The sequence below is a fragment of the Micromys minutus genome (genome assembly GCF_963924665.1).
Source record: "Micromys minutus genome assembly, chromosome: 1".
In the NCBI taxonomy this organism is placed as follows: domain Eukaryota; kingdom Metazoa; phylum Chordata; class Mammalia; order Rodentia; family Muridae; genus Micromys; species Micromys minutus.
Genome location: NC_137969.1, coordinates 11624980 through 11646461, shown reverse-complemented (window position 1 = coordinate 11646461; position 21482 = coordinate 11624980). Strand labels below are relative to the sequence as shown.

Sequence of the window (21482 nt, the reverse complement as noted above, 5' to 3'; positions counted from 1 at the left end):
TCTTACGAGTCTTATTCACAAATGAAATTAAACACTTTCAACAATATGATCTTATCCAATTGTTATAATAGCCGCAAGGTGGCACTGTTAGCACCTCTCTTTAACAACTGAGTGTAGGCATACAGAGGTCAGAGGATTCATTCAAGTTCCTTCCACTAAGTTATGCTAATATGGCGCTCTGCCCTTAGGATCTCATTCCTGCTGGGGCTGCAGCTCCATGGCAGACAGATTTTCTATTGTTCACAAAACTTTAGATTCAATCCCTTTATAATAACACACACACACACACACACACACACACACACAAACGCACACATGCATATGCACATGCACACACATACACACTTCTACCATCTTACTGAAAAGTTTTAAATGTTTTATTATATTATCAAGTAAACTCTATAAAGCTGAAATAAGGAAGGTGTTACATTCTGGGAATATTACATATAAATTATGCAGCAGAGCATGAATTCCTAAACACAGAAAATGTATTTAATGCCAACTCATGATTATCATGTTGCTTAAATTAAAGTTGATTGGCTATCCTCAAAGATTCCTCATAAAAGAATAATAAAAAATATCTAAAATTATGACCAGGTCTGGGTAGTCAGAAGCTGAGGTTAATGAAAAGTCACATTTTTTTTTCTGGTTTAGGAACATTTGTAAACAGGAGGGGTGATATGTTCTAGTGGGGGAAACTCCGGCTCAGTGTGGGACTAAATATTCTCTATTTCATTTGACAACACCCGACTCTCTTGATACCAATTTTCATGTCTGTAATAGGAATAAAATTGCCCTCCTCTTGGGCTTAATGCTAAAATTAAGCAAAAGTGAATGTTATCTCATACATAAATACATACACACACATATACACATATATAGTGTGTGTATGTATGTGTGCATATATATGTATATATGTATATATATATATATATATATATATATATATATATATATATATGCTTGTATATAAGTGAACTCAGTGAAAAAAAAAACTCATATGCAAGGCAAGCCAATGGGAAAAATTTACTGAGAAGCTTGAAGCTTATGAATACCAAGCACAGTACATCAGCTTAGATATCCCAGTTACATACTGGGAAATGTGGATTTTATATAGGCCATGAGATGGTTTTGGAACACATTTTTATGAAGAGAGGAAAGGACAGCTTTGTATATACATTTGGAAATTTTATTGATTTTTTTTCATAGCTACCAAACCACTTACTCAACTGCTTAAACCAACACACCTGCATCCTTAGAGCTCTGTCAACTGGAATAGAGGGATCTCTAGTGCTGTGTATTTTTCTGAAGTGTATAGATAAGGTGATCTCTGACTTGGTTCAGGAATTGTTGAAATGTGGGTCTGAAGTCCTCAAGTTCTTGCTGGCGACCTTTTGGTGGCCACTTCTGCTTGCTTCTATAGGTTTTGGCTTTCTTCACCTTCAAAGTCGGCAGCAACAAACCAATCTTTCTCAGTCAACCACAGTCTCCGCCTCTGATTTATTCTTACATAGTCTGATCATGTTTTTTCTAACTTGTACTCTTTTACTTCAAAGAACACTTATGTGTTCTATTGAGTCCATTCAAAAAGTCTAATATGTCTAGAGGAAACTTTCCATATTGAGGTCTCTTCCTTAACTGGAGTTTCATAGGCTCTTTGGGCTCTGATTGATCTTATTCTCATTTAATTGATGGGAATCTATGAGAAAAATCAGGAGTTACTCTGCTACAGTCACAAACAAATGTGTTTCCAAGACATGGAGTTTTTCTATGTGACTCATGTTATTTTCCTTTTTTGAAATGCGTAAGCCATGGCAAAAAATACTCAGACGGGTCGCCACTACCCTGGTGTATAATGTGGTCTGCGTTGACTCTGCTTTCTTCTCGCCATTTTCTGTTTTCTTCTGGTGAGGTAGGAACCCTTTATACTGAACTTTCAGTTCCCAGAAGGAACCTGTCTTTTAAGAGAGTAACTACATAAACACTGTCCAGACAGCATATCAAAATAAAACTCTGACCCACATGAGAAGCCCAGACAGCTAAACCACAACCTCTGTAACTGTCTGCCCAGAATAGTCAGGGCTGGCTAACAACCTTCACTTTCTATAGTTTTTGTTCCCAACAGAGAAGTCTGTATCCAACTCAGGCCAACTGAAGAAAGCTAAATATACCCCACAAACCAATCACAGAAGACACTTCTACTCAGCTCTTTTGCAATTGCCTGTGCCAGCAATTCCAGTTACAGCATGCCTGAAGCCTTCTGCCTCCACTTTTCCTCCCACTGCCCCTCCCCACTGTCCTTGCCAAATTCTTGTGGTGGTGGTTGACTTCTGTCCTATAGCAAAATGAGTAAATTCTGTTTCCTCCTTTGCATCCTCTTCATGTCTGAATTTTATAGACATTCGCTTTTTGATTTTTCTCTTTAAGGAACACTTTGTTCTTATTGACTAATGATTATTGTTTATAGTCATCCAACAATAACAATAATATTAATTAATAAAATGATGGATGACCTGTACTGAGTCCTTATTGTGTGTTAAGAAATGTTCTTATCAGATTTAGTCTATTGTATCATTATACTATGACATAATAACTCTCTGAAGTAGGTTTTTAGTGTTATCCATATTTTATAGATGAATAAAGATAATTCACGGAGTTCTAGTAGCTCAAGGTTAAGAACCAAGTATGGGACCGAGTGGCTATAGATATCATATTGCCTGGCATCATAATTCAACGTTCAATCCATTATAGAATATTATTTTTATAACATGCTTGCTGATGCCCTAAGTTTAGGGTAGGTATAATTTATCTCTTATTGATTGATTGATTGGTTGATAATGCATGTAGTTTTCTGCCTACCTATGCCAGAAGAGAACATCAGATCTCATTGCAGATGGTTGTGAGCTACCTTGTGGTTGCTGCGTACTGAATTCAGCACCTCAGAAAGAACAGAAATTAGGTGCTCTTAACCACTGTACCATCTCTGCAACCTGGTATCTGTCATTTAAAAACAGAGTACTAAACACTATCTGTACTATGTAGTCCTATAATTTTCACCTGTTTGTACGTGTATCCGTGTTATTTGTGGAGCTCTTAGTGGGTTTATTGATGTTTTCATGCCCAGCATATGATTGCACTCAATAGATCCTTAAGCAAGGAGCATGGGGCATGACAGAATAGGTGAAATAGTGCAGAAGTTTGTTTCTACATTCAGTAAGTTAGAAAAGAAGATCACCCCTGACAGTATGTCTTTCTACTGCATTTGGGGCATGTATGTAGTGCAATTGTTCTGATGATTCTATACAATCTCACTACAAACCTCTTAACTGAGGATAGCTTTTCTTCTCCAAGCACTGTTTTTTTTTTTCATTCTCATAAACATAAAACAGTACCACCATCTTCTCCTTAAAGAGTTCCTTTCAAGGCACGAGTCACCTTAGGAGACTACTGCCAATATCTTCTTGTCCTTGGTTTCTGAGGCAGAGTCTCTTCAACTTAATACCATTCTTCTGAATTCTGCAACAGTTGTTCCTACTACACTCCCCAGTTCATGCTATTGTGGAAGAATCAACTGAGAGGAACGGCTTGCTTCGTATTCCTGTACATGGTCAGAATTTAATGTGAACTCCATCCAGGGAGATGTACTGCATAAAAAGTCTTGGTATCTTTTATCCACATTCTGGTATACATATAAAACATTTTAGATCTTCAGTGTTGCTGAGTCTGGCCTAACTGTACTTATAGATCCAAGTATTTGGGACCTTAGGCCTGTCCTACTACACTTGTCTTTGATGCTAACTTTTGTGGATACTCAGTAGTTTCTTTCACTAGACTTGTAAGGCAATTAGGCTTGGCCAGAACCAAGGCAGTCATTTGCTTTACTTTCTTTATGTTTTAATACAACTGAGATCTGTTAGCTGAACAGATCTTTATTACTCATTGATTTTCTGATAGGATTCCAGGATTTGGGAATTTAGAGGCAAATCCTGTATTTAACCTGACATAGATGTTGTGTTCTTATAGAGCTGATTTCAATAAAACCCAAAACAGCTTAATGTTAAGTGACAACAACTTTCTCAAAAGTATCTGTTTTGGAGCAACTATTTTCATCCTGCCACCATATCTTATCGTCCTTTTCTGATTATCCTTTCTTCTCTGGTGTTTTTCATGCTTCTTCACAGCATCTTATTGATCAACTTGAATACACAATACATTTTATTTTTGAATTCAACTCATTGTGATACCAGTCTCCTAAAACACATTGACTATATACTAAAAATAACATTTTCTTTCTTACACTTTTTTCTTCTCCCAGGAGTCGACTATTACAACCAGATCATAAACGATTTGTTAAGGAATGGTGTGATACCCATAGTGGCCATCTATCACTTTGATTTGCCTCAAGCTTTAGAAGACCTAGGAGGTTGGTTGTCAGAAGCAATTGTTGAAGCCTTTGACAAATATGCACAGTTTTGCTTCAGCACCTTTGGAGACCGAGTGAAGCAATGGATCACCATAAATGAGCCTAATATTCTTGCTCTCTTGGCCTATGACATGGGGATCTTTGCTCCTGGTGTGCCTCATGTTGGGATTGGGGGTTACCAGGCAGCTCATAATTTGATTAAGGCGCATGCCAGATCCTGGCACAGCTATGATTCTTTATTCCGAGAAGAACAGAAGGGCGTTGTGTCCCTATCATTATTTTTTTGCTGGCTAGAACCAGCAGATCCCAACTCAGAGATTGACCAGGAAGCTACTAAGAGGGCCATCAATTTCCACTTGGATTTCTTTGCTAAACCCATATTTATTGATGGTGATTACCCAGATGTTGTCAAGTCCCAGGTTGCCTCCATGAGCAAAAAGCAAGGCTATCCATCATCAAGGCTTCCAGAATTCACAGACGAAGAGAAGAAAATGATCCAAGGCACTGCTGATTTCTTTGCTGTTCAATATTATACAACTCGCTTAGTCAGGCATCAGGAGAATAAGCAGAGAGAACTGAGTTTCCTTCAGGATGTGGAGATTGAATTCTTTCCTAATCCATCTTGGAAGAATGTGGGTTGGATCTACATAGTGCCCTGGGGAATACGGAAACTACTGAAATATATTAAGGTAAATTAATGATTTGTTTGTGCCCATGTGCACCCAAGTACAGAAGGACACCAGAGAATGGAATATATTCATACACATGGACACAAAAAGGGATGATTTTAGGTGTTAGTATGTTCAGTTTTTGCCTGGGAAAAAAGAATAAGACTTAAGTTAGTTAAAATTAAGTAGCTGGCTTTTAGACCAACATTTGTTGATAAATTCTATTGTGGCTACATAAAGAGCTTGAACATAAGTTTCAAGTTGATATCACAGGTATGGTTAGAAAAGGCATTTAACGGAAAGAAAACTGAATGCTTCTGGGTCTCCCTTCTGCTGGCAGCTGAAATTACAATTTCAAGGCACCAGTTTTCTGGACCCCTCTTGTGGGGGATAGAAAATGTACCTGCTGGCAGGACCAAGGGGTTAAGGAGCAGTGACAATCAGCAGATGCTGATGGGAAGAAAGATATTTCTGTCTTCTCATTATGTTAAGAGTCATTTGACTGTCTTCATGGACATTTGCACAGTTTTGCTTTTCCATTGTTAGTCATAAAAGGTCAGTGTGTGGAAAATTAAGTTAATAGGGTCAGTGCAATTTGATGAAAACTAGTTTTGGGGTTGTAGCTTCCAGAAGATAGAGGGTAATGCACCTGATTTTATGAGCTATCTTTTTTTTTTTTTTTTTTTTTTTTTTGTAACATCTGTTTGGAATGAAACTTCTGCTCTCTTGTTCTAGGATACATATAATAACCCTGTAATTTACATCACTGAGAATGGGTTTCCCCAGTGTGACCCCCCATCTCTTGATGACACTCAGCGTTGGGAGTATTTCAGACAGACGTTTCAGGAGCTATTCAAAGGTACCATTTGAAATGATGAAAGATCAATTGTGCAAACTTAATATAATTTTGCCATGTGCTGATTTGGATTCCACAGAGACCATTGATTTTGAAAGCTGAGATTCATGTAAACTAGTGGAAAGCCATGTAATTAGGAGAGGGGTGAGCAGGTATTAGAGAAGAGGAAGGTGAGGCTCAGGCCCAGCTTCCACTCTGCTGAAACTAAGTCAAGAAAAAAGCAGCTGTCTTCAGTGTTTCCTGGATCCTAGGTGAAGGTAACAAGAATAGAACTGTGGGGAATTCATTAAATATCACAAAAACGTCAACACCGCTCAACTGTAGCAAATCCGTTTGCATATTTTGATGTCCTAACTATCAAAAATGAGTTGACAGGATTTGCAAGCAACTCAGTGTAGCATTTGAGCTATGACTAAGCAGCCAGGTAAGAAACAGAGATATGTAATTTGCCTTCACAGATGATGGTGATGGTGATGGTGATGATGATGATGTGAGTCTTCCAAAACAAATCTTTTAATATTTGATAACAAATGATGAGTCATAATTACTAATTGATAACGTGCATTATGAATTAGTCTGCTGCCTTGTCTGCTCTTCTTCAGGTTTTCTTAAAATCCTGCCTTTTGGCATTGTCACTGTCTTGATTTTATTTTTATTCCTATAAAGGAGTCACAGCTGGACGAGCTAACACAAAGATGAGACTGCAGTCTCCTTTTTCCAATCTTAGCAGCCATATTTATTTAATGTCATTTTATTGAAAAGTCCAGGAGGTATTCTTTACAGACTCGCTCAGCAAACACCCAAAAGGAATTCTAGAACATGCCGCAAAGGGGTAAATGTCTAAAACCTGACAGTTTGTGAGTGATTCTCTCATTGCAGCCTGGAGCTTCTTGGCAGACAACAATCAGTTTCCTGTAATCTAACCAAAGCAAAGGATTATTTTTAGAAATGACACTCAAAAGTGTGTGTGTGTGCGTGTGTGTGTGTGTGTTTGTGCTTCGAGTGAGGATTTACATGTGAAAATAAAGAAAAATCTCTGCTTCCCTGAGATTCCACTGCATTTCTCTCTGTGAATGAGCCAGGTAATTTGTCATCCTGCTGATGTGAGATTTCGTGCGGAAGGAGAGGTAGGCTTGTCATGTAGCTTTATGGCTAGTTTATTAGTTACGATCACATTGCAAAATACCAGAAAGATCTTTGAAAAGGAAGAGTTTATTTGAACGTACAGTTTGGCCTAAGGTTTCACAATCTTCAGTTTGTGTTTGTTTGTTCTTGTGTACTTGACCCAGACGTAGTGACAATGAGGTTGTGTCAGTGAGGAGCATTGTCCACCCCATAACCAACCAGGAATTGCTGGTGCACTCAACTTTCTACTTTCTTCGGATACCATTTCATCACAGTCCCTGGCATATGGCGTGGTTCTCCCACCCCATTTAAGCTGGGTCTTCTCTCTTAATGAGTCCTTGGATAATTCCTTCACAGGCACACATAGAGTTGTGCCTCAGATGCCTCAATTAATCTAAAGAAGTCAGGTTAACAATGAAAAATATCCATCACAGGTAGATACAGGAAGCATAAATGTCTCCTTTAAATTTAGTGTATGCATGTTCAGGAAATTAGACAAAAATAGGAATTAACCTTTTTCATTTTTAATTTGGTATACTTTTTATTGCTAATTATAGAAATGCATTTTGTTGTTTTTTTTAAAAATGATTTTAAGTGCCTGATGCAGTACCTGAGATTTCTCACCCTAAAGACTCAGTGGTAGGCCCATAAATGTCATCATTTAGAGGTGTAGTTTGTAGCGGAACATGAGAACAGAAACTGTGAGTTAATTTGGGTTCCTAAGGAATAGGAGAGAGAAACAAGGCGCACAAGCAAAATCTTATGGGGCAGTATGTTGATGTTCTGTAGTGTCCTATTGGATAGACAGTAAATAGGGCATACCTAAATGATGCTGCCTCAATTTGGGATTTTTATATGTTATAAAGAAGAGAATGATATGATCGTAATAAAAAGGGACCCTGGCATGTTGGATTTTGATATTTTCCTGGGATGATGCTCCATGGTACCATGTTCTGTTCTGTTCTGATACCAGGTCTGAGACCCATGTCTCTCAATGAGTCCCAGGCTCAAGGCAGAACAATCAAGACCATGGCATACATTGCTAACTAGTCTGCCATCTTTCTTCCCTCCTTCACACCTTCTTGGAATATTGTTGCTTAGGACACTGTCACCGCTGCAGTGTTGCTCAGATGATAATAAGTAGCTTGTGGGTGGCACTTACATTTTGAACTTATGGGGCCACAGAGACATTATCACATGATACATTGAGTATTGGTTGTATTACATATTTAAAACGTGATTTGTTTTTAGCATGCTTTATCTTTTCATCTGAAAACATGCTATATATTTTCATTGTAACTAGTGCATAATGCTGTTTTTGCGTTCTGATTTGATTTGTTGTCGTTATGAGACAAGGTCTCACGTATCTCAAGCTGGCTTTACAGTCACTGCTAGTCAAAGTTGGCCTTGGACTCCGGACACGACTGCCTCCACAGTAAGTAGTACCATGCCAGGCATACAATACCATCTTCCTTTGGGCTTAAAAATGTGTTCAGATATGTATGTATTGACACAGATTTTATATGAATGTGTATTTATTTCAAATATACACACATGAATATACTTATATTAAGATTGGTATCAGGGAAATATATCTTTATTATGTTTCTGGAGAGGTCAGTAGTTTATTCTGTGTAGGATTATTTTTCTCAAAACAAGTCCCCTTTCTGTGAGGAGGTTATGGTCCTCATTTTTATGCTGAACAGAAGGTCAGTTTGGAACACTGGAGAGATAACTGTACCTGTTAACGAATAATAGGTTGCTTTAGATGAACTAATATGATGTGAGGTGAGCCAAACTTAGTCTCTCACTGTAGTTTAAACTTGAATAGCTCTGTTGTTTCCTTCCTTCCTCCCTCCTTCCCTCCCTCCTTCCCTCCCTCCTTCCCATCCTCCCTCCCTCCCTCCCTCCCTCCCTCCTTTCCTCCCTCCTTTCCTCCCCCCCTCTCTCTTTACTTCTTATTTTTTTAAATTAAAGGGAGTAGGGAATGAACTGCCTGGTCCATTCTTTATTCTGTGTTATGACCTCCAGAAACAGGAGGGGAGATATTGTGTAGAAAGGGAAGTGGGTGCCAGAAACAGGTAGTGCTTAAGTCTTTTGTTCCAGCTTCTCATGAAATCTGATTGGATTAATTTTCTTCAAAGACCTTAATATTACGTCCATAAAAGCTATTACTAAGCATTTTCTACTTAAGTCCATTCTGATTGGAACAAAAAGAGATTTATTAAAACCATTATGTCACTTAAATGCCAGTGACTTGGGTAATTAGTGCCTTCTTACAGATGAGGAAACTAGCTTGAGAGTCCAAGACACTGCTTACATCAAAAAATAAATAAAATAAAAAAATAAAAAGCTACTAAGCAACTTGTCCTGTGATAGAACAGAATATGTTTTAATATCATTATTGATTGTTTGTATTATCTGTGATCTGTGGTTTAGTATTTTCTGAGACACAGTCAATTTTGCCCTCCTAGCACAAACTTTCTTCTTAAGATTGCTGTTCAGGGTTTATCTAGGGTCTCTGAAGCTTCTTCATGTCTCTGAAAGGGTCAACTTGTTCTGTGATGTTGGAGGAATCTTAGGCTTGTCTATTTGCCCTGTTACCTGAATAGCTAAGCTTATCTACTCGTGGATTCTCTGAGACTCCTTGGAGGCTGTGCTGATGATCATGGTTGGCAAGAACTTTTCTAGTAAGAAGCATCTGGTGAAAAATTAAAAATAGTAACAGTTCAAGGAAGACATTTATAGGAAGCTCTGTAGATGAGAGCCCACTGACAACCAAGGGTGTCAGATGGCCTTGTGATTTCAGTGAATCACAGTATCATGCCCATAATGACACTATAGCTGGATCTATGATATATGCCTACAGGGTTTACAGAACTTCCCAGGTAAAATCCCACATCAATTTATTGAGCACTAAATGTAACATTTCTGGTTCATTTTTGGGAGGGAAAAAAAAAGAGAGGAAATGGTGAGAGGGAGGAAGAAGAATAGAGAGAGAAGGAGAGGGAGAGGGACAATGCGATTCATTTTATTGTATTGTTTAGTTTTATTTAAGCATCTTTAAACAGGCTATATTTTAATTAACATAGATGCAATCAACAGTAAAGCTGTACACCAATCTTGACAAAACTAGGCTTATATTTTATCTTTGTAAATTTCTCAAAGGCCTTTGGCAAAAATCTTAACCTAGAGGTCCCTAATTTGTTAATGGGTAAGTGTAGGCCTAATAGTTTCAGTGGCAGAGGTGTTATAAAGATCCCAGCTAATAATTGATAGTAAAAACCTCTCCAAGCAATTTTCAGGCACATTGGAGGCCCTTAACCAGTGTTAATTATCATTACAAAAATGTGCATTCTTAAAGTATTCTTATCCCAGGTTATTTTTCTTTCTGTGTAAAATCTAACCTACATGACTGCATAAACATGAGCTGAAAAAGACCAACAACAGACATGCCAAAAGTGGATGACAGAAAGATCACAAGACTTCAATGGTACACAAAGAACCACAGTCAACTAATGAATACTGGGCATAGACATAATCATTTCCAGGGAAGAATACATCAATTGATTATCTAATACCAAATGATCAGCCACGAAAACATAATATGAATATTTAATATATATATTGCACAAGTTGTCCTTATGTATTTAAGAATATACATATACTTAACCATTAATGAAAAATGGCTATGAATTTGAGAAAGAACAAAGGTGAGTATGTGGGAGAGTTTAGATGGAGGAAAGGGAATGATTTGTATTATTATCTCAAAACTAAAAGAAATAGCAAGAATGTAACATTGTAGGGCCTGTGGGATGGCTCAGTTGGCAAAGGTACCTATCATCAAACCTCCAGACATGAACTGAAACTCTTGGATCCACATGATAGAAGGGGAGACCTAACTCATACAGGTTGTCCTCTAACCTCTGCTCCCTAGAAGAAATAGTATAATACATTTTAAAAATAGGAAGCACCCAAGATTGCTTGTTCTTTTCTTTGTAACGAGATGACATGACCAAGGCAACTCATATAAATAATATTTCGTCGGGGATGGCTTACATCTTCAGAGATTCACTCCATTATCATCGTGACAGGAAGCCTGGAAGTCCGCAGGCAACCCTGGTGCTAGAGGACAAGAGTTCTACATCTTGATCTGTAGGCAGACAGAAGGAGACTGTCTTCTGCAGGCAGCAAGGAGGAGGGTATGAATCACACTGGCTAGACTTGAGCACACATATGAGACATCAAAGAGCACACTTCCTCTAACAAGCCACCAATCAGGCCACACTTCCTAATTAGTGCCACTTCCTATGGTCCAAGCGCATTCCCACCCCTGAACCCTCCTTTCACATTGTAGCTGAGAATCTGTCATGCCTGCATGTTCTGTCACTGTGTGAGACATTGGCCGTTTGGTTCCTTCCTTCCTGAAATCAGTGGAGAGGCAAATCCCCTCATTATTTCCTTCTGACAGGGCACAAAATTAGGTGAGAAACCAAATTGTTCACAAGAAAATTCATTTAGATGGATTTTTGTCTGTTTGGAGTTCAGTGATCTAGAAATGCTTGTGTTTCATAATAGATAGGAGCCTTTATTCTATTCATAAGCTTAGAAGCAGTGGTGAATGTTCAAGACCAGTGGACAGTTTGAAATTTTCCTGCACAGTGCTGATGGCTGCAGTGCTTACATTCTGAGTGCTGCAGATGGATGTGAGGAAGAGGAAGGTCAGAGGACAGACTGCCCACAGCAAGATTCCAGCATGAACTAATGCTCATGAAAGTGACCTTAAATCTAGATTACGTTCTTCCTCATATTTAGTTAATTTTGCTGCATCTGTCTTGGTTGTCCTTTGTTGGAGGTCATTTCTATACTTTTTAATGGTCTGATTTTGTGTGCTGGAGTAGGATAGGTAAATGTGTGAAGTTATGCAAGACCTCTGGATATGCCAAGTAGGTAGTTGTTAATTCTGAGAAAAGAGTTTTTTAAGTAAGCATTAGCAGACTTTTAAAATTTTATTTAATTTTTGAGGCAGGGTCTCATAGATCCAAGGTTGGATCTGGATTTCTAATCCTTTAACCCGTATCCCTGTGTGCTGCAGTTATAGATGTGTGCTCTCAGGTCTAACTCTCCCTCCTCACACATGGGTACCACTATGCTTTGTGCTAGTCCATCCCTATTCCCTACTGTCCTCTCTCTCTTTCTTCCCAATCATGTTGCTGGTCTCCTCCTTCCCGAAACCATCCTCCTTTTCACTTTCTTCTCACAGATATGTGATTTCTCTTTCATATGCCTCTCCAACTCCATTTAGACTTCTTCATTTCCCTCTTCCTGTCTACCTTCACGTCCTCCATCTAGAATCAGAGGATAAGCTAGTATGTACTACTTGTCTTTATGAGTCTGGCTTATTTTGCTTAACGCAATAATCCCCAATACAATTCCTGAAAATATCCTTATTTTGTTCTTTATGGACAGAGAAAATCTCACTGTGTATGTGTGCCATGCTCCTAACCCAGGTTGGCTGACTTCACAAGCAGGCAAAGCCCTAGTCATTTGATCACAAAGATGAAGTTATGAAGAACATGTGTATTCCAAGAGACAATGACAAATGAACAAGACAATGCTTATAACGCGTGCATTGGTTCTTGCCATATTACAAAACATTGTGCTAATGATGGCTAATTTTTTGGGGGTGGGTGAGCGTAATCCTCAGAAGGCTGAGCTGTGTTTTTCCTAATTATATATTTAGCCCCGAGCAGTCTGCCTATTATATGGTAGTGTGTTACACATGTTTGTTGAATTTGATTGTGGCTATGAGGGAAGGGTTAGTCCATCGATAATGAGAAATAAACGATGAAATGATTGGGATTCTTCCCCTAAAGAAATACACTCTTCACAATAAAAACGCATTCTTGTAGAAAGTTTCCAAGGCAGCTCAACTTTCCAGTTAGATCCACGCCTGAGCTAGCACAGCAGTGGATGATTGCAGAGAAGGTTTGTTAATGACCAGCTTTAGGCTTTTAATGACAAAACCCCTCAGCAAGATGTCATCGAAGTTATTGAAGACTTCACGGAAAGTGTTGAAGCTGATACATGGTAACAAGAAGGTTATAAATCTTGCAGTTGGATATACCAGGAGGACAGGATGCTGAGCACAGAGTCCCCCTGCTGTTGTCTGTCAGTATTCACCCTCCCCCATCCTCTTCCCCCTTCCCACGGAGAGCTCGTAGAGGAGAAGTACATCTATTTCCCAAAGTAGCTCAGACCTGGCAGCCACCTGCCTATGCCAATTTCAGATCACAGAGGCCCATTTAACTGGACAAAATGTGTTAAGCACCTGTATTTTTCTAAATGTGCGCAAATGTCCTAAGGATTAAGGAAAGATCTGAAAAGTTAATACATTGACCTTTAGGAAGCACCAACCAATTAAAAATCCATTGTCAGCTCAGGACAGGGATTCTAGTACCTGAGTGTGGATTCTCATACAGTGGCAATTGTTTTATTACTTCCTGAATGATAAAGATGTCACTCTAGCTCTGTGAAATACTCCATGTCATTGTGCACAGAGGGTTCACGGAGGTTATGTTTGTATGGCTTTGGGGCACATGCTGGTGGCATGTCAGATTGTTTTGATAATGTTGGCAAACCTGCTGTTGGCTTCCTTTTATGGCTTCTGGCAAACAGGAGCCAGGTCAGGAGAGAAAATGGAGAATCACAAATAGTACACATGATTTTCTCATGAGTGCTAACATATGGCTAGGAATTTTGACAGATTTTTAACAAATACACATAGAAGTTTTATACATTTATTGACTAATTTTTACAATCCGTGTCCTTCCTGAAATGGCTCAACCCAAATGATTAGTGAATGTATTATCTTACAAACTTAGCACCATTTTGTGATGAGAAACTACTGTCTTAGTTTTCAGGGATGCCACACTGTTATTGACAATGGTCCTCACCCTGCATAACAGAAGTCCTCTTCTTTTTGCTAACTGAGATATGCATATCCTTAATTGACATCTTCATGAGCCTTATCCCTGGAAATGACTAGCTATGTTTCTCTTTTTTTCAGCTCGGTTGTGTTTGTCTATACATGTAACTGAGAGCATGCAGTTGGCGTCTCTGTTTCTGTCGGATCTCACTGAGTGTTCCCGGGTTCTATACAAATCATATATTTTTCAAAGCCGACAAGTATTCTGTTGTGCATATATGTTATGTTTTTCCACATGTATTTGAGAAAGATTCAATTTTTATTTATGTGTATGAGTCTTTGCCTGAATATATGTGACTACACCATGTGTGTATAGTGTCCAAGGAAGCCAAAACAGGAGAAGGCATCAAATTTTTTGGGACTGTGATTACAGACATTTTTGAGCCACAAAATGGGTGCTGGGAACTGTACCTCTGTCCTTCTTTAGAGCAGACAGTACTTTTAATTATTGGATCATTTTTCAGGCTCTGCTCACACATTTTTTGAGATGATTCTTCTTAACTGAAGAGAATATTGCTTCAGTGAACATAGGAGCATGTGGTCTCCTTGGTCTGGTTATATGTCATTTTAATATGTACCCAGAATTGGTATATATATATAATGTGTGTGTGTGTATGTGTGTGTGTGTGTATGTATATATATATATTTTGCTGTGCCTTATAGAAGTCATGATTTTAACCTTCAGAAGCACCTTCATCTAGTAACTGGGAAAAAGTAACTGCTCTCTGCTTAGCCTACAGTCAGGCACGAAAACAAAAAATCATTTATATCTATGAATATGCTGACATCTTTAAAACATTTCATATTTTCCTTTCTGACATAGGTATTTAATATCTTTTTGTTATTGTTTGAGTGAATATGTATGTATGTATGCTCATGTGTGAGGGTGTGTGTATGTTTCTGCAGATGTGCATACATGTATATGCATTTACAAAAGCCAGCCACATGTACCTATATATTTTGGCTGTGCACTTTTTTTTTTGGACGCCATCTCCCACTGAGATCAGGGGCTCACTGGTTCATCTAGATTGGATGGTCTGTAAGTCTCAGGAATCCAGTTACCTTAGTCTCCCCATCACTAAGATTACAAGTGTGTTCCACTATACCTGGCGTTTTGTATGGGTGCTAAGGATTAACTTCAGGTCCAATTCTTGTGCAGAAAGTACTTTGCCAACTGAGTCCCAGGTCCCTGCTTTACACTGTAATTAAGGTTATTCATCACTCTGGTCAAGATGTATAATTTCTTCCCCAGTGTTTCCCAGTAGAAATGCAAGTAAGTGATTGTTACTGGTATACTTGCAAGATCTATAACTGTCAAATTCTATGATTTTATTTTCAAGCCCTATTTTAAAATAATCTTAGAGAATGTAGACTGTAACCAATAGAAACTTCAGTAATGTCTAGAAATGTTCACATTTACATATAACATTTACATGCACATACATATATTTATATACACATATATACATATGCACATGAAAATATACACATATACACACACAAATACACATATCCACATACAAACATAAATGCATATAAGCACCACAGATATGTAAACAGACATATCCACATATACATATGTGCACACCTGCATAAACACATGTACACACACACACACCACACCACACACACACACACACACACACACACACACACACACACACACATACACACTCTTCATGACATATATTGCTAGACTTGTAAAGGTTATAGTTCCCATGTACAATGTTAGGTATGCTGTTTGATGGTCCATCTTCTGAGACACAGAGGACCTGGCACTCTGTGTCAGGGAGCAAGTGTTCTGGAAAACTGCACTGACTGGTGGACCTTTTTGTGAGCAGGTACCAGAGCTTGAGTCTGAAGTGAACTTTGATCTTAATTACAGTTTTTAATCTAGTTTCAGTTGCTCTGACATGGTAATAAAGTCCTTCACCAGCCCAGAACCAGTAAATTTTAAAATAACCATTAAAATATTTATTTTATTGTAGATTGTATAATACCTTATTTTCATAAAAGTACTTCTTTATTTTAAGTTTGATTTAGAGTTTTGAAGTCTGTGTACAACCTATTTGTTTGCGGTGCTTACAGCGGCCAGATAGGGCATCAAATGTTCTGGGACAAGACCACCTGAGCTACTATGTGAATGCTGGGAGTTGAAACCCATTCTTCTGGAAAGCAACAAGTGGTCTTTGTTGTTGTTGTTGTTGGATAATTTCTGCTATGAACATAGAGGAGCATTTGTTCTTGTTATATGTTAGAGCATCTTTTGGGTATGTGCCCAGTAATGGTATAGCTGAGTCCTGAAGTAGTACTATGTTTTCTGAGGAACTGCCAGGCTGATGTCCAGAGTGATTGTACCAGTTTACAACCCCACCTACAGTGGAGGAGTGTTCCTCTTTCTCTGTATCCTCTCCAGCATCTGCTGTCATCTGAATTTTTGATCTTAGCCATGCTGACTGGTGTGAGAATGAATCTCAGGGTTGTTTTGATTTTCACCGGATGAATAAGGATATTGAACATTTCTTTAGGTGCTTCTTGGACATTCGAGATTCTTTAGTTGAGAATTATTTGTTTAGCTCTGTACCCAATTTTAATAGGGTTACTTGATTCTCTGGAATCTAACTTTTTGAGTTTTCTGTATATATTTATATTATCCCTCTATCAGATGTAGTATTGGTAAAGATCTTTTCCCCATCTGTTGGTTGCCTTTTTGACCTATTGACAGTACTCATTGCATTACAGAAGCTTTGCAATTTTATGAGGTCTTACATGTCGATTTTTGCTTTTAAAGCATTTGTGTCCTGTTTAGGAAGTTTTCTCCTGTGTACAAGTATTCAAGGCTCTTCCCCACTTTCTCTTCTATTATATTCAGCAGATCTGGTTTTATGTGGATGTCCTTAATCTACTTGGACTTGAGCTTAGGACAAAGCAATAAGAATTGGTCAATTTGCATTCTTCTACATGCTAACCATCAGTTGAACCAGCCCCATTTATTGAAAATTCTGTCTTTTTCCCACTGAATGGTTTTAGCTCCTTTGTCAAAGATCACATGACCATAGGTGCTTAGGTTCAATTTTGGGTCTTCAATTCTGTTCCATTGGTCTACCTTCCTGTTTCTGCACCAATACTATGCAGTTTTAATCACTGTTGTTCTCTAATACAGCTGGAGATTAGGGATGGTGGTTCCCCCAGAAGTTCTCTTATTATTGAGAATAGTTTGTGATATCTTCTGTTTTTTCTACTCCCAATGAATTTGGAGATTTCTCTTTCTAACTCTATGAAGAATTGAGCTGGAATTTTGATGGGGATTTCATTAAATCTGCAGGTTGCTTTTGGCAAAATGGTCATTTTTATTACATTAATTCTGCCAATGAGCATGGGAGATCTTTCTATCTTCTGAGACCTTCTTTGATTTCTTTCTTCAGAGACTTGAAGTTCTTGTCATACAGATCTTTCACTAGCTTGGTGAGGATCACACCAAGCCTGACAAATACAGAGGCAGATGATCACAGCCAACCACTGGACTGAGGACAGGGTTCCCAGTGGAGGAATTATAGAAGGATTTAAGGAGCTGAAGGGGTTCACAATCCCATAAGAAAACAGCAATATCAATCAACCAGATCTCCCAAGAGCTTCCATGGACTAAATCACCAACCAAAAATTCACATGGTGAGAACCATGGCTCCAGCTACATATGTAGCAGATGATGGCTAGAAAGACCAAAGTGTGGGTGTTTCAGTCTTTACAAGGGGAACAACATACTCACAGGAGGAAAATACAGAGAGCAGATATAGAGCAGAGAATGAAGGAAAGGCCATCCAGAGACTGCCTAACCTACAATCAGCAAACCCAGACACTACTGAAACAAGTGTTCTTAATTCCTTAGCAAAGTCTCCAGCAAAACATTTGTCTCCGCTGTCTTTTGTCTCTAGACCTCTTAAGTGACCTGAAAATTCTGGTCTTTCAGGTGGGAGTGAGTAAGCCTACTTTGGAGAGAAGTCTGAGATTTCTTCTTAGTTTGGTTGACAGGTTGCTTAGTAACTGTGTTTGGGTGTGTTCTTTTGAGCCACTGTATGTTCAAGGAGAGAATGGGGAACAATGGAAACCCATGTCGAAGTTATCTTGCCTAGACAGATTACTAAAATTTCTAGTGTCTAAGGAGAAGCATTCCCCAGAATATACTGGCACCTGTAATCCAGCCCTTGATAGAGTATGAAAATGAACTTCTGGAATCATTATTGACTGTGGGATTCAGGGTTGTTCTCAATGGCCCTGTGGTCAGCATGGCCATGGCCTTCTCAATTCCAATTCTAACATTGCCTATGCTGCTCCAACATTCCACAGGGACTTAAATGTTGTTTCTCTCACATTTTCACAGACACTCCACCATGTGCATTGCTGCCTAACAATGTCCTACCTTTTCAGTTGTGCACCTGAAATGGTATAGGAGAAAATCCCCAGTATTACAAATAGACCCACCAACAGTTGCTAACAGAACTGCTTCATGGGCTTCTTGCTTACCTGCAGCCTTGACACACTTGTATAAGAGAGTTGCTTAGATGGAAGTTGAGAGACATTTTGATTTCTGAAGGTGGAACTTATTATAAACCTTGAGAGGGATGAAAAAAACACCTTTAGAAAAAAATGGAAGTTATTAAAAAAATGAGAGTGTGTTGGAAGGTGAAATTCTGACCAGAAAAATATTTTGGAATTTTGAGTTACATACTTACTATTCACTAAACTCTCAGTAAATAGTTGGAAAGCAAGGGGATAGGGTCTAGATTAGTGGGAAAACTGAAACACTTTGGAAATTTGAGTTTAATAGTAGCATGACATCACCATTGTTTTATTAAAATATTTTAAGGATGTAGTAATTATTTTGATTTTTATAAAATATATTTCAAATACAGGAATTATGCATGAGAATCATACCTTTTACCTTTGATTATTATTTTCACCTTTTATTATTAATCATTATTAATTCATTAATTTATTATTAACTTCAAATTTCACCTCTTCTTGCATTGGTAACTATGGCCCTTGCGTGTTGAACAAGAGTTCCACCAGTGAGATACCTCTCTGATTTTCTAAGTTTTGATCCTGAGAGGGTAACTTCTTACTTTGCTCATATTTCTCATTCAGTTCATAACTTGGGACAGTCTTCAGCTTGCGACTCTCCTCCTTCAGCTTCTCAAGTAACATGTATAATAGGTTGGGGCACAAACCTACATAAGCTCTTGTGAGAATGGATTACTTAATTACATGCCAAACTGTTAGGTTTTTTTTTTTTTTGTTATAAATATGACTATTTACTTTGTGCCTCAGTTTCTTCATTTGAGTATAAGTATTGTATTATGTGCTTATTTTGGGAATCTTGCCCAATTAAAAACCCTGTGAACCTCTAAGCATTCTTTTTAAATATATATACCTTTATTAGGATTCTTGATAATATTTTAAGCAATGAAATTAAGCTTAAGAAATCATAATTAATGGTCTTTAAAAAATCATCATTCTTGGTTTCCAGCTATTTTACATTTTGACATCATTCTCATTTGAACATAAAATTAGGCCTTGCTTTTCTGCATACTACTCCTATTGATACTGACTTATGTTCCAGGTAACATGCTTTCCACCTTCAGTCTGCATGTTGCCTCAATCCCTGATTCTAAAATACATCTTGTTTTCCTCCCTTAGAAAGTTCTCCTTCCAAATTTAAAGAGTCAGTAGTTCACCTCGCATTCAATCCACACTCACTGTGAAGACCATAGAGTTTCAAAAAGGAAATCAGTTGGATTTCAGCAAAGAACATTAGTGTCTAAATCCTGAAACCTACCCGAGTCACTGTGAGGTTGACGTCATCCTTCAGACGTCCTCAAGGCCACTGCCACCTATCTGTCACATTCTAAGACAGTTATGTATGATTTGTCAAACTTTGCTACTTGTGCCTAATTTAATTCAGCTAGGCAGTGCACTTCTATTAACTTCCTGTAAATTTAATGTGACCAGGAAACTTTTGTCCCTGGGCACGATCCTGAATTAGAAGGAAGGATCAAGCTGCTGCAATCAGAACAACCATTCTGCCACCATCCCGAGCTTTGCATAGCAAAAGTATGTTTTTCTATTCTGAATTTCAAACACAGTTCATTACAGCCAAGGCTGCTTTTGCCTCAAGTTATCCTCTGTGCAGCTTTTTCTTCAATATAAGGAACCAAGCTGCATGGTTCTGTGGATCTGAGTAGTCCATTTTCAAAGAGAAAATCACCCATAGAGCTTCTCTGTATATGTTATGAGAGGATGTAGGGGAAGGATTTTCGTCTCCTTGGATAGGGTTGTTTCCTCACCAGCAAAGTGTCCCTCATGGGCAAAAAAAAAAAAAAAAAAAAAAAAAAAAAATCACATTCTGAGATTCCTTTATGCTAAAGTTCAGTTCCACTTTGCTTTTTGTTTAGGAAAGACCTTTCCAATATTCACTTTGTTGGCTGCTCTGTCAAGGTATCATATCCAAAGACCCAAGTCTTTGTGATCTGTCTGAAAGGTACACATGTCACACACCTTTAAACACTCTGGCTAAAATACAGACATACCTCTAATACACGTCTTTAATCCCAAAGAGTGAAAGTAAATTTGTTTTGTAGAAGACAGCATCCATGTTTGAAAATGACATCTAATTTAGGAGCAGACAAACTGATGAACTGGAGAAAGATTTAACAGAATAAGAGATATAATGTGCCCAACTCTTAGGAAGACAGTATAGGAGAGAGAGGCTACTTAAAAGCTATTTCTAGAGAGAGAAAGCAGAGTTGAATAGTCAGCCAGTGCAGTCCCTGCAGGGAAGTTGAGTTCCGCTGAGTTTGTTTGTTCATTCTGTTCAGTTTGTAGAGTTTGTGCAGTGCAAGTAAGCAGAGGCAGTTGAGGCCAGAGAATAAGGAGTCAGAAGATTAGAACAAATTGCCAGGATTAGTTTGAGGCCAAGAAGAACAATTCAGTGAGAAACTGAGAGAAGCCAGTTTGAATCAGTGAACTCAGAGAGGAGTTTGGACCAGAAGAGTTTAGTTGAACCAGCCAGGGAGAGTTCAGAAAGAGCAAGCACTGAGACGGATAAAACAGTCTACGCCTAGGTGAGTAGACAGGGTCTAGACCTAAAGCATTCAGGATTCTGGTTAGCAGAAGATTAGATGGTATGGAGGCTAGAAGCTTCTAGGCCTAGTACAAAAGATAGATTGACCAGAGAAAGAAGCACTCTGGCTTCAACCTTGGCCATGTATTCTCACAGGTTGGGATCTCATATTATCTCTTTATCTGAGGAAAGAAAAGATACTTTTATAGTCACTGACTCTTTAAAGGTACGAAAAACTATTACTGCTATGGGAAGAGAAAGCATTTGATATTAGCCATCTATCGGATGTAAGATTGGCAAAGATC

General features: G+C 38.3%; 1 protein-coding gene across 1 annotated transcript in view; it reads left to right on the top strand.

Moving 5' to 3' along the window:
* LOC308438814 (cytosolic beta-glucosidase) overlaps positions 1-21482 on the top strand; it is a gene marked incomplete at both ends in the record, with an annotated part of 182757 nt that overhangs the window by 67121 nt on the left and 94154 nt on the right. Inside the window, 2 exons of the mRNA XM_080940331.1 lie at positions 4316-5112; positions 5827-5950. Coding sequence (XP_080796457.1) covers positions 4316-5112; positions 5827-5950 — 921 coding nt within the window. The remainder of the gene's footprint in view (positions 1-4315; positions 5113-5826; positions 5951-21482) is intronic.